Source organism: Scophthalmus maximus, chromosome 15 (genome assembly GCF_022379125.1).
Source record: "Scophthalmus maximus strain ysfricsl-2021 chromosome 15, ASM2237912v1, whole genome shotgun sequence".
NCBI lineage: Eukaryota > Metazoa > Chordata > Actinopteri > Pleuronectiformes > Scophthalmidae > Scophthalmus > Scophthalmus maximus.
The window spans coordinates 175,769-189,050 of NC_061529.1; the positions used below are offsets into that span (position 1 = coordinate 175,769).

General features: G+C 48.6%; 3 protein-coding genes and 1 long non-coding RNA gene across 10 annotated transcripts; 2 read left to right on the plus strand and 2 right to left on the minus strand.

The window, feature by feature from the left end:
• Positions 1-2,308: 2,308 nt before the first annotated feature.
• On the minus strand, positions 2,309-7,472 carry srp54 (signal recognition particle 54). 2 transcript variants are annotated; one of them, XM_035611164.1, is made up of 17 exons: positions 7,339-7,472; positions 6,705-6,759; positions 6,508-6,604; positions 6,308-6,399; positions 6,136-6,220; positions 5,785-5,889; positions 5,621-5,687; positions 5,458-5,515; positions 5,201-5,351; positions 4,962-5,110; positions 4,775-4,875; positions 4,533-4,619; positions 4,375-4,448; positions 3,451-3,559; positions 2,973-3,143; positions 2,802-2,897; positions 2,309-2,711 (listed from the first exon to the last, which is right to left on the minus strand). In XM_035611164.1, exons 3-17 carry the CDS (start codon positions 6,583-6,585, stop codon positions 2,620-2,622), a joined length of 1,515 nt encoding a protein of 504 aa, XP_035467057.1. In that variant the 5' UTR covers positions 6,586-6,604; positions 6,705-6,759; positions 7,339-7,472; the 3' UTR covers positions 2,309-2,619. The 2 variants fall into 2 exon arrangements, with proteins under 2 accessions (XP_035467057.1, XP_035467058.1); XM_035611165.2 differs by lacking the exon at positions 7,339-7,472 and adding an exon at positions 6,862-6,885.
• Positions 7,186-9,265, plus strand: LOC124849364. Its single transcript, XR_007029757.1, has 3 exons — positions 7,186-7,449; positions 8,059-8,926; positions 9,006-9,265. It is a non-coding gene; the product is annotated as an uncharacterized LOC124849364 (long non-coding RNA).
• Positions 7,722-10,040, minus strand: haus2 (HAUS augmin like complex subunit 2). Of its 6 annotated transcripts, none has more exons than XM_035611169.1 (7): positions 9,902-10,040; positions 9,030-9,113; positions 8,821-8,916; positions 8,656-8,749; positions 8,441-8,573; positions 8,057-8,174; positions 7,722-7,888 (listed from the first exon to the last, which is right to left on the minus strand). In XM_035611169.1, the coding sequence occupies exons 2-7, from the start codon at positions 9,111-9,113 to the stop codon at positions 7,793-7,795; spliced, it is 621 nt and encodes a 206-aa protein (XP_035467062.1). In that variant the 5' UTR covers positions 9,902-10,040; the 3' UTR covers positions 7,722-7,792. The 6 variants fall into 6 exon arrangements, with proteins under 6 accessions (XP_035467062.1, XP_035467061.1, XP_035467063.1 ...); XM_035611168.2 differs by lacking the exon at positions 9,902-10,040 and adding an exon at positions 9,363-9,709; XM_035611170.2 differs by lacking the exon at positions 9,902-10,040 and adding an exon at positions 9,363-9,706 and having other exon boundaries at positions 8,066-8,174.
• Positions 10,041-10,342: 302 nt separating this feature from the next.
• On the plus strand, positions 10,343-13,265 carry lrrc57 (leucine rich repeat containing 57). Its single transcript, XM_035611166.2, has 5 exons — positions 10,343-10,485; positions 10,687-10,822; positions 10,907-11,175; positions 11,417-11,602; positions 12,551-13,265. Exons 1-5 carry the CDS (start codon positions 10,402-10,404, stop codon positions 12,590-12,592), a joined length of 717 nt encoding a protein of 238 aa, XP_035467059.1. The 5' UTR covers positions 10,343-10,401; the 3' UTR covers positions 12,593-13,265.
• The last annotated feature ends 17 nt before the right edge of the window (positions 13,266-13,282 follow it).

The window sequence follows — 13,282 nt, forward strand, 5'->3', positions numbered from 1 at the left end:
TGCTGAAAAACTAGTCCATGCTTTTGTTACTTCTAGACTGGACGACTGTAATTCATGACTGTCAGGATGTTCCCCAATAAGTCTGTGAAAAGACTCCAGTTAATCCAAAATGCCGCAGCACGAGTTCTGACAGGAACTAGAAAAAGAGATCATATTTCTCCAGTGTTAGAATCTCTGCATTGGCTTCCTGTAAAATTCAGAATAGAATTCAAAATACTGTTCCTAACCTACAAAGCCCTTAATAATCAAGCTCCATCATATCTCACAGAGCTCCTAGTTTCATTTCATCCCAATAGGTCACTTGTCTCTACTTGTGGTTCAGAGTCTGTGAGAGTAGAATGGGAGGCAGAGCCTTCAGCCACCAGGCTCCTCTCCTCTGGAACCAGGAGGCAGACGACATCTCTACATTAGAGTTAAACTTAAAACCTTCCTCTTTGATAAAGATTATAGTTAGAACTGCGCAGGTGTTTAATAAACCATTTCTTTATTATGCTGTTATAGGCCTAGACTGCTGGGGGAACTTATATCATGAGCATCTTTCTCCCTCTCCCGTTCTCTCCTTCTCCCTCTCTCTCTCTCTCTCTTTGTCTCTCTCTCCTTCTCCCACTTCTTTCAATCTCTTTCTCTCTCTCTCTCTGCCCCCATGTATCTACATTACATGTCACTAACTCTGTTTTGACTCTCTCCTAGTAGATCTGACCCCAGAGCTGCAGGATACAAACCCGTCATTATTATTATTACTATCATTATTATTAATAACATCATTGTATTTATAAGTATCAGTTTTCACTAATTATAAGTATTAGTCTGGTAGAAATTAAAGCAACTGTTATACTACCCCCCCATCCCCCGATATGTTTACAGTACATGTCACTAACCCTGTTTGTGTTTTCTATCTCTCCTAGTGTATCTCTGACCCCAGAGCTGCAGGACCCAAACCCCTCATTATTATTATTAATATTAATATCATCACTAATAATAACAACAACATAATTGTATTTTTTAATTATAAGTATCAGTCTGGTAGAGATTACAGCAGCGGTTGTACAACTGTCCTCTCTCTCTCTCTTCTCTCCTACTGTCTCTCCTCCCACCCTCTTTCTGCCCACCTCTCCTCTCTTCTCTCTCCTCTCTCTCTCTCTCTCTCTCTTCTCTCCTCTCTTCTCTCTCCTCTCTCTTCTCTCTCTCTCTTCTCTCCTCTCTTCCCCCTCTCTCTCCTCTCTTCTCTCTTCTCTCTCCTCTCTCTCCTCATCCCAACCCGTCGAGACAGAAGCTCCGCCCACAACTGAGTCTGGTTCTGTCACAGATTTCTTCCTGTTAAGAGTTTTTTCTCTCCACCGTCGCCAAGTGCTTTGCTCATTGTGGGATTTGTTGGGTTTTCCCTGTAATATTGTAATATTGACCTCACTATGTAAAGTGCCTTGAGACAATGTATGCTGTGATATGGCGCTATACAAATAAAATTGAATTGAATTGTCTGTAGCACACACACATTCCTCCTGAGAGTGAGTCACGTTGCCAATAGAAGATCTTTGTTGGTGCCTCACCCAGAGTTCAGTAATATGTAAATATTCCAGAGCACTGAGCAACTGTGTCTGTTAGTGAGTCTGTACTGTCTGTAGCTGTGTCTGTTACTGTCTGTAACTGTGTCTGTACTGTCTGTAACTCTGTCTGTAACTGTGTCTGTACTGTCTGTTACTGTCTGTAACTGTCTGTTAGTGTGTCTGTAACTGTGTCTGTATTGTCTGTAACTGCGTCTGTTACTGTCTGTAACTCTGTCTGTACTGTGTCTGTACTGTCTGTAACTGTGTCTGTTACGGTCTGTAATTGTGTCTGTACTGTGTAACTGCGTCTTTACTGTCTGTTACTGTCTCTGTAACGCCGTCCACGGATTGAGCAACTTTTACACAACCCCAGTTTTTACCCAAAAAGTAACAAATGTAGCAACTTAAAAATGTAATTGGCAACTTTTGAAACAAGACAAACACTTTCCCTCAGAATGAGATGTCTGTGTCTGTACTGTCTGTTACTGTGTCTGTACTGTCTCCATCTGTTACTGTGTCTGTCGTGTCCATACTGTCTCATACACTGTCTGTACTGTCTGTCACGGTGTCTGTACTGTCCGTCTCTGTACTTTCTGTTACTGTGTCTGTACTGTCTGTTACCTTGTCTGCACTGTCTGTTACTGAGTCTATACTGTCTGTACCGTGTCTGTTACTGTCACTGTCTGTACTGTGTCTGTTACTGTGTCTCTTAGTGTTTAGTATTGATCAAAATCTGTTGTTGACAGAATTAAAGTCGCAGCAGATTTAAAATGATGAAATACAAATGTTTATTATGACAAAAATACTGTCACTAACTAACGTCCTCATCACCAGCTCGTCCAATCAGGACGGACTCTGAAGCTCTGACACAAACATATGATACAGATTAAATGAACCAATCGTCTTCGTCCTCATCTTCGTCGTTTAAAGGAGCAGTGCAGCAAACTGTCAAACTGTTGAACTGCTCCTTTAAACATTATCCTTCTCCTCTCACTTCCTCTCCCGAAGCCCCGCCCCCTACACATGTGCCCGTCAGGAGGCAGCAGCTGTTTCAAGGCAGCTGATTGGTCGTAGGTCACATGTTGTTGAATCCCATCATGCCTTTCATGTTGCCAGCGGCGCCCTGCTGAAACTGACGCATCATGGACTGCAGCCCGGCCATCCCTCCTGAAACACACAACGCCATGACACCTTCATCATCACAGTGAGTGCTCCTGAGCGGTGATTGGTTATTGATGAGGAGGAGGCGGGGCTTACCCATGTGGTGCAGGACACGTGGGTCCATCATCTTCGCCATCTGCTGGTTCAGTTTTGCCATCTGAGACGGGTTCACGTTCTTCGACATATCTCCTCCTGAAACACACACACACACGTCAGCTCTGCCCCCACACATTACCTCTGATGACCTCTGGTGACCCCGGTCGTTACCTTTGAACAGGCCCTTGATCCCGCCCATCTTCTTCACCATCTGGGCGAACTTGGTGTACTGGGTCAGAAGCTCCTGGACGTCCCGGGTGACGACCCCTGACCCCCGGGCCACGCGCTGGATCCTGTTGGGTTGTTTACTGAACAGCTTCGCTCCGTCTTTACTGTCCAGTTCTACAGAACCACAGGAGTTTGAGAGTGAGTGAGTGTGTGTGTGTGAGAGTGTGTGTGTGTCTCTTTGTGAGTGTGTCAGTGTGAGAGTGTGTGTGTCTCTGTGAGTGTGTGTGAGTGAGAGTGTGTGTGTGTGTGTATGAGAGAGTGAGAGTGAGACCGAGAGTATGTGTGTGAGAATGTATGTGTGCGCGAGTGAGACTGTGTGTGTGTGTGTGTGTGTGTGTGTGTGTGTGTGTGTGTGTGTGTGTGTGTGTGTGTGTGTGTGTGAGGGTGAGAGTGTGTGTCTGTCTGTGTGTGTATGTGTTACCCTGGTCGTTCATACTGTCCATGATCGTCATCAGTTTCTTCAGTCTGGACATTGATTCCTGCTCGTTTCCTTTACTCATGAAGTCTGTACCGAAGCCTGGAATCATCCCCTGAAACACACACACACACACACACACACACACACACACACACACACACACACACACACACACACACACACACACACACACACACACACACACACACACACACACACACACACACACACACACACACACACACACACACACACACACACACACACACACACACACACACACACACACTTAAATTCTACACACTCACTTGTTTGTTCCCCGAGTTTTATTTTGACTTTTGTATAAAGTTATTTCAAGTTTCCCTGTTTAGCTGTTAGCCGTTAGCCTTTCTCACGGGAGAGTAAACAGTCTTGTTATTGATTATCTGCTGACGCCTGATGATCAGATCTCAGATGATTGATACCAGTGAAGACGTCTCACTCTGTCTTTGGATACAAAGACTCAAAACAAACCAGCAAAAGTTTTATTTTTAATAAACAACTTTATTATTAAAACTGTTGATGTCCACCTGTCTGTCGCTCTGCTGTCCACCTGTCTGTCTCTCTGCTCTCTAACTGTCTGCCTCTCTGTCTGCCTCTCTGCCCTCCACCTGTCTGTCTGCCTCTCTGCTCTCAACCTGTCTCTCTCAGCATCACGACAGACTTTTATTTTGAAGGGGTTTGTTCCTGTGTCATCTGTGTTCACCCTGGTGACCTTTGACCTACGTCAGGCTGTTGACAGTATTTTCTGTGATAAATATTTTCTCTCTAAAAACATGAAACAGGAAGTTTGTTTTTATGAGATGATTTCATGTTGATTTCACGTGACCAGTCAAGCTTTGGTCACGTGACCTGGTCTGCGTCCGTGTGACGGTGGTGAGCGTTTACCATGATCTGTCCGAAGGGGCCCATCTTCATGATGTTCTGGAACTGCTCGTACATGTCTCTGAGGGTGAACTGACCTGCGGGGGCGAGGAGGTCAGAGGTCAGTCATCATACCCACAATGCACTGCGTGTCCTCCAGACCGGCGGGTTCTGTTTCTCACCGTGTTTGAGTTTGTCGATCAGTTCCTCATTGTCATCCAGTTTGAGCTCATTCACTCGGTCAATCAGTCCTTCGATGTCGCCCATCCCTGACAGGAAGGGGAAGAGACAACACAGATCAGGTCTTCTTTTGGTGCTGATTGGTCAGTCGTCAGAAATGTGTGTGTGTGTGTGTGTGTGTGTGTGTGTGTGTGTGTGTGTGTGTGTGTGTGTGTGTGTGTGTGTGTGTGTGTGTGTGTGGTACCGAGCAGTTTGCTGATGAACGGCTGCGTCTTGAACGGCTCAAAGTCGTCGATGTGTTCCCCCGTCCCGATGAAGATGATTGGACTCCTGGTGGCGGCCACGCTGACAGGAAACAGCAGAAGAAGAAGAGCGTGAACAGAGGGTAACGCTCAGTTGCATCATTGTGCAGCAGAGGATCCTGGTCTTACGCGCTCAGAGCTCCGCCTCCTTTGGCGTGGCCGTCCAGCTTGGTGACGATCACCGAGGCAACGTCCACTTTGTCTTTGAAAGCTTTGGCCTGAGACTCACAGGCCTGACCAATGGACGCGTCCATCACGTACACAATGTTGTCTGGTTGCTATGGAAACAGCAGGAGGAGCTGAAACACACCTGAGACGCAGACACCTCAACACACCCCTGCCTGCGGGCGCTGCGTTCAGGTACTCACCACGGCGTTGGACACTTGTAACATTTCCTCAAACAGCGAGTCTTCCTGTTTGTGTCGTCCACTCGTGTCCACGATGATGATCTCAAAGTTTTCAGCTTTGAACTTCTCCACGCCCTCTGCGGCAATAACCACCGGGTCCATCTCCGTGTAACTGAACACAACACAGGGTTAGACAGAGGGGCACCTGAACGCATCACAGGGTCAGACAGCAGGGGGACCTGAACGCAATGCACGGTCACGACCTTGGGGCGACTCACCTTCCGTAGAAGGGGATTCTGGCCTTGGTGGCGTTTTGTTTGAGCTGATCGAAGGCGCCTGCGACACGACGAGAGAAAAAACAACGTGAAGGTGAAGCAGACGAGCAGGTCAATAAACTGAGGTCATGAGGTAATGAAGTCATAGTGTGATGTCATGAGTCACCTGCTCTGAAGGTGTCGGCACAGATCAAACATGTCTTCCAGCCTTTTCTCTGGTAATAATACGCCAACTGTAGAAACAGCAGAGTCAGAAAAGACGGACAGCAGGATGGCACGCACACGCGAACACGCACACACAAACACAGTCTGAAGGGGGGGGGACCTCACCTTGGAGCAGGTTGTTGTTTTCCCACTTCCCTGCAAACCAACAAACATGATGACGTTGTTCTTCCCTTTTGTGGGAGTCCAGGCCTTCACCCCGGGGTCCACCAGCTGCGAGACACACACAGACACACACAAACACACACAAACACTTACACACATTACACACCCTGGTGTTTCATCACTAACTAACCAGGGTAAATCAACTGATGAATTTATGGATCTAATCTGAGCAACAGCTCTTGGAAATGATTTAGGTCCCTGACTCCTCCGGGCCTGGACCAGGCCACGTGCTGGTCCCGGTCCAGGTCACGTGCTGGTCCCGGTCCAGGCCACCTGCTGGTCTGATGATCTGACCTTGACGAGCTCTTTGAAGACGGCGTGTTGGATCATCCTCCTCTTGTTCAAACCTGAGGCCATCTCCTCCAGATCTATAGCGGCCCTGCAGGGACAAAACACACCCCTGAGTGACTGCAGTCGGACCGAGGCAGGTTCAGATCTTGGATGTGGATCTTGAGTCAGGACTCACTTGACGTTCTCTCTCAGCTGTTTGACCAGGTGGATGTTGACATCGGCCTCCAGGAGGGCGGCACACACCTCCTTCAACATGGCGTTCAACACCTGAAACAAACACACGGTCAGAGCTTCACGTCTCATCGTGACCCGTCAGCTGACGGCTCCGAGCCTCCGAACCTCAGAGGGTCTGAGATACAGGTTCCGGTCCGTTACCTCTTCATTGATGATGGTGGCGTTGCTGAGCGACCTCAGCGCCGAGGTGATCTTCCTCCCAAGGTCGGCTAACACCATGGTGACGACTGGACCGGTCCTGGAAAACACACCCAACTCAACTGAGACTGGAAACAACTAAACCAGGACCTGGACCCGGACCAGACACCCCGTCAGGACCGCTGAAGGTATTAACCTACCGTGTGAAACAGGAAGAGTCAGCAGGTCAGCTGACACGTGAGGGACACTCACTTCCTGTAGACAAAGAACATGAAAACAAAGAAGAGAAGCGATCAGTGATCCTTTTCTTCATCACTGCGCATATAAGCCACAAACAAACCAATGAGGGTAAACAACCACAGCGGACGTCAGACGATCACATCAATTGATCAGCTGACTGATCCGGATCAATAACGTTTCAGATCAGAACCGTTTTCTCTGAGGCACGTGACGATGACTAACTTCTTCATCCGCCTGTGATCACGTCAACGTGTCGACAATGACGTCGATTGATCAGTGGACCAGTCAACAAGTCAACATGTCAGCTGTTTACAGCGTAAGCTCAGTTAGCTGTGTCAGCCGTTAGCTGTGTGTCGGCCGTTAGCTCATATAGCTGTGTGTTAGCCGTTAGCTCGTATAGCTTTGTGTTAGCCGTTAGCTGTTTACAGCGTAAGCTCATTTAGCTGTGTGTTAGCTGTGTGTTAGCTGTGTGTTAGCCCAGCTGTGTGTTGGTCGTGTCAGCGCAGAGAGCCGTCAGACAGCGGCCCCTGGCCGCAGCAGGGACACTAACCTGCCCGGTGCCGGAGGATTTAAAGTGAATGAACCGACGTTTACCTTCTTGCGGTGACTTTATTCCAACAGCAGCTGAAACTCTCAGAGGAGCGTCATCAAGCCAGACCGGAAACACTGGGCGGCTCTTCTACTTCTTCTCTCGTTTGACTTCCGGTCAGATCACAGCACCGCCCCCTGTAGGCCGGAACTGAACAATTCCGTTCATCCGCTGCGTCGGCTTCATACACTCATTTACTCATTACATCTAAATATCTATATCTATATCTATATATATGAATATACGTGTATATATATATATATATATATATATATATATATATACACATACAGACTGATGATTCTTATGTATCTCTATATTCAGACTGATGACCTGGTTGTGATGCTATGACAACAGTCAGAACATTTAAAAAACATGAAACAAAACGTTTCCACCACAAACTGAGTTTATTACAAAAACTAAAACAAGACAAGGAAGGTGAATGTGAGGGGTCAAAGGTCACAGGTCACGTCCCACTTCCTTCAACTGAAGAACCTGATTGGACAGAGTCTGCAGCTCTGCAGCCTGAGTCAGCAGCCGGGCGAGAGAGGTGTTCTGATCCAGAGAGAGAGAGAGAGAGGATTATTGATTATTGATTAGCTAAAGCTGATCAAGTGTCTGATGTGATTCATCAGGTTCATAACTGATGTCAGATCAGTTCTCTTGATCATGATCAGACTCTGGATCTTAATGTCATGTTTATTCAGATCAACGTGTTCTTACAGGACTGACCAGCTGAGTGATCCGGTCTCTGGTGGTGGTGCAGCTGTGGACCGAGTCCAGCTTCTCCTCCAGGGTGTCGATGAAGTCCAGCAGAACATTCACAACCTCAACCACAGACCTGAAACACAGACCAGAACCACAGACCTGAACCACAGACCTGAACCACAGACCTGGACCACAGACCTGGACCACAGACCAGCTGCGACACTGCTGATCAGACCTGGTTCACCTGTTTTCTTTGTCAGTGGTTTATTTTCTGCTGCTCTGATGTTGCAGCTGATTCTGAACCTGAGCCTCGTGTTCCAGACGGAGGATGTGGTCTGTGGCGTCTGTGGCGTTCAGGCTACTCGTGGTTGTGGTTAATATGTGGGGGAGTGCCTCTACCTGTGCAGGTGAGCCTGAACCGGCAGGTTGGTGCGACCCAGTGGAGTCATCAGTCTCTGCCTCAGCCTGTTCTGCTCCTTCAGCAGCTGCTGCAGGTGATCACAGAACATCTGCAGCATCTGGAACCGGCGAGCTGAGGGGGCGGGACAGGGAGTCATCAGACACATGGCACAGGCTGAGTCATGTGACAACCAGGACACGACACTAACACCCACCGAGGGATCGAACATGTGTGACGTGGGCGCTCTCCCTCTCCACCTGCAGAAGCTCCGCCTCCAGCTGCAGCTGCAACAGCAGAAGAAGAAGCGACTGTATATACAGACGATCAGTGACTGAATGTCGCTCAGATAAACAGGATGTGACTTCAGACTGACATGCACCTCATCCAGCTGTCTCTGTGTTCTGATTCGCTGCTCAGCCTCTTGCAGGTGAGAGGAGAAGGCAGGACTTTGCCTGGCGGAGAAGTCTATTTCCTCCTGAGGACAGGTAGGGACAGAACATGAACCACAACAGTTAATAATCTTTACTGATCATTAAATTACATACATGATCAATGTGCTGACAGAAGAGTGAAGCCGTGACCTCTAACCTGAGACAGCGCTCCTCTGGACACACATCTGGACAACAGGCTCGCGGCCGGAGTCACCGAGAACACGGACAAGTCCCGCTGCATCTGAAACACACAGTCATAAACTTGATTAATATTGATGCCAAAGTGAAGAGAAGCAGCTCTTCAGTCAGAACACACTTCACTTTTCTTCTGTTCGCGGTTTTCGTTCACACAGACGATAAGAAATTATTAAAATGTCAGATTCTTCAACGAGATCTGGTGTCGAAGCGTCTGGGCCTGAAAAACAAACCAGGAAGTGAAGGGGACCGGTGAGGGGACCCGGTCCGCCCGGTGGAGCCGGGGGACACTCACCGTTCGGGAAGCAGCTCAGTGTTTTTTTTTCTCGCCGTTCACACCGGAGAACCGCGTCTGAACCATAGACTGTATATAAACAAGTCTGAACCGAGCCCGCGCGACCAGTTGATTTGCTTCTTCTTGTGCTGATCGATTCAGCAGCTTGAACGTTCCCCGCGCAGACACCGCCCCCTCAGGACGGAGGGGAAACTACACCGTTAAAAAACAAGTCCTTCTACATGTATTTATAACTTCTGATTATATTATCCACTGTACACACTCATACACATACATGAGATCATGTATTATGTGTAAAGGGTTAGGGTTTATAGGGACAATTAATTATGCCTATATACTTATATTGTGTTTGTGTGTGTGTGTGTGTGTGTGTGTGTGTGTTTGTGTGTGTTACTCATGACTTTGTTTTTGTTTGTCGTGTTAGATTTTATCACAGATTTATAAAGAACTAAGGTTCATATTTTTATTAACAGGCACCAGTGCGCATGCCTAGAAAGGAAGTGACGTTTTTCCTCCGGTGTTCCCATTGGCTCGCATACCAGAACCGTCGAGTTGTTCTCAGTGACTCGTCTCCTCTTCTGATCTGTGACAAATTACAGCGACACACTTCATCTGACAGACGTCTCACAATGACGTCACACTGTGTGACAGGTTTGTGAGTGGCACCAGCCTGTTTCCTTCGGGTTGTTGTTGTAGCAGCTAGCAGGCTAACGCCTGTGCTAACATCGCCTCACTGGACCGAACGGAGCCGGTACCGAGTGTAGCTGTCGGGTCGTTTGCCTACGGGCCAGGTCGGGCCTCGAGGAGCTAACACAGCTAGCCGTTAGCACGTTCACCGACCGAAGAAGGACGAGCGGCTCCGCTAAATCCGTCCGCTGATCCCCGGACCGATCCCCACAACATCCGGTCTGGATATGAGCTGACATCAGCGTCACACCGGGTGGAGTTCAGCTGCTGTAGGAGAAGAAGGGGGAGGAGCCTCTGGCCGTCAGAGACACAGGTGGACTGGTGGAGGCGCTGCACGTGACTGCTCGTCCTCATGGGGAACAGTGCCCTGAAGTCTCACCTGGAAACCTCCCAGAAGACTGGGGTGTTCCAGCTGACAGGGAAGGGACTGCAGGAGGTGAGAGTCACCTGTTCACTTCCTGTTCGCACCTGTTCACACCCGTTTCACACCTGATTGTATGAACAAATGCACTGAAAATGTAAAATCAAATAGGAAAACGTTCCCACGTAAGGACCAGTGTGTTTACATTTCGAAAGTGACATCATACACGCGCACACACCCACAAACCTGACTGATGTTTCCTGTCTGTTGTTGCAGTTCCCTGACGAGCTGCAGAGACTCACCTGTAACCTGAGGACAGTCGATTTGTCCGGGAACAAGATCGAGCTGCTTCCTGCTGCCGTCGGAAACTTCCTGCAGCTCAAGAGTCTGACGCTCAACTGCAACCGACTGAGTGAGTGACAGGTTGAGGCTCCGCCCACACTGACACAAACAGTATCTGACTGTGACATCATCAGTCTGTCCTCTCTGTCCTCAGCCTGTCTCCCTGGTGAGATCGGGAAGCTGAAGAAGCTGGAGACCCTGAGTCTGAATGGGAACCGGATCCAGCAGCTGCCCCCCACCATGGGTCAGCTCAAGGCCCTGCGGTCCCTAAGCCTGGCCGGGAACCAGATCTCAGAGTTCCCCCCTGGACTGGCCACTCTGAGACATCTGGACCTGCTGGACCTGTCCCGAAACCAGATCCACATCGTCCCCCCAGGGGTGTGCGAGCTGCAGGCTATCGAGATCAACCTCAACCAGAACCAGGTACCTATGAGAATCCTATAGAAAGCCTGGTCCTATAAAACTAGAACCATCTGACCCTCTCTGACAGAACCCCTCCTGACAACTGTCGGTTGGAGGCTGACAGAAAGACGTTCACACGCAGTGGACATCTAGCCTGAATGAAGCCTGAGGGGCGTCCTGCACCGTGCTGGTCTCGGTCCCCGAGCTGGTTCAGGATCTGATGATGGATTCATGTCTCAGCACTTTCCTCTTCTCCCTCCAGATCTCGGTGCTGTCGGCGGAGGTGTCTCGATGTCCTCGTCTGAAAGTTCTCCGTCTGGAGGAGAACTGTCTGGAGCTGTCCTCCATCCCTCTGTCCATCCTCAACGACTCCCATGTGTCTCTGTTCTCTGTGGAGGGAAACCTGTTCGAGGTCAAGAACCTCAGAGACCTGGAGGGATATGACAAGGTTGGTCCCTACTGGTCCCACCTGGTCCCACCTGGTCTCTACTGGTCCCTACTGGTCTCTGTTGGTCTCTTCTGGTCTATGTTGGTCTCTTCTGGTCCCGACTGGTCCCTACTGGTCTCTGTTGATCTCTGATGACAGTATTTCCTTTCTATTGCACATTTTCAATTTCTTTAGCTTTTCTATCCTGCGTGGTTTGCCTTACTCTTACTTTGCACTACTTAGAATTTATTTATTTTATATATTAGGAATCTTATTTTCTGTTTTGATTTTCCTTTTTTCTTTTTTGTACTATTGCACCGTGGGTCCGAGACAAACGGTTTTTCAATTCCTCTGTATGTCTGGAACAATAGTGCAGGAATTGACAACCAAGTGGACTTGACTTGACTTGACTGTTGGTCTATTCTGGTCCCTACTGTTCTCTGTTGGTCTCTTCTGGTCTCTGTTGGTCCCTACTGGTATCTGTTGGTCCCTACTGGTATCTATTGGTCTCTTCTGGTCTCTGTTGGTCTCCTCTGGTCTCTGTTGGTCTCTTCTGGTCTCTGTTGGTCTCCTCTGGTCTCTGTTGGTCTCTTCTGGTCTCTGTTGGTCTCTTCTGGTCTCTGTTGGTCTCCTCTGGTCTCTGTTGGTCTCTTCTGGTCTCTGTTGGTCTCCTCTGGTCTCTGTTGGTCTCTTCTGGTCTCTGTTGGTCCCTAGTGGTCTCTGTTGGTCCCTAGTGGTCTCTGTTGGTCTCTTCTGGTCTCTGTTGGTCTCCTCTGGTCTCTGTTGGTCCCTACTGGTCTCTGTTGGTCCCTACTGGTCTCTGTTGGTCTCTTCTGGTCTCTGTTGGTGTTCTCTGGTCTCTGTTGGTCTCCTCTGGTCTCTTTTGGTCTCTGTTGGTCTCTTCTGGTCTCTGTTGGTCTCCTCTGGTCTTTGTTGGTCTCTGTTGACCTCTTTGTGTTCCTTCCTCAGTACATGGAGCGTTTCACAGCCACGAGGAAGAAGTTTGTCTGACGACCCTCGTTGACTTCAGAGCCCCACCTGGAGGCGGGGTCAGACAAGACTCCTCTCCCACAGCTTCTTCTCCTGCTGCTGCTTAAATCTAGACGTCACCGTCACATTGTCCCCTGTCTGCAGCGAGACCTGCTGCCGCCGTGATGGCGGCTAACCAATCACTGGTAACCAGAGGTCACATGGACGAAAAGAAGAACATGGACGGACACACGGACACTAACCATCACATCCATCAGTGATCATCTTTAACCTCACATCACATATTTATAAAGATGTATATCATTTCCCGGACGTAACTCAACACCTTTGTCTTGTTTAATATTCACGGGAATATGAATATGTAAACGAGCCCCGCCTCTGTCTCCTCCCCCCGGTTCCTGAACGATGCACAGTGATGAAGCTGGAAATCCAGGCGGACATGTTGGATACAGAAGCAGAAGAGTGAAGAGTTCAGCTTCATGATACTCATGTTAGATAAACATGGCCACAGCTCTGACAGCTAAGTCACAGTAGATAACTCACAGGAGCTAACTTTGCTTACTTATGGACCTTGAGAATTAGCTTAATCTGGCTCCGCCCCCCCGGTCTTTGGGTATGACTCTGTATGACTTGACTCTGTCACAGATCACTGTGAGAAGTTTTTGTCATTTAATAAACACAACGTTAACAAGGATTTAAATCTGTGCAGTG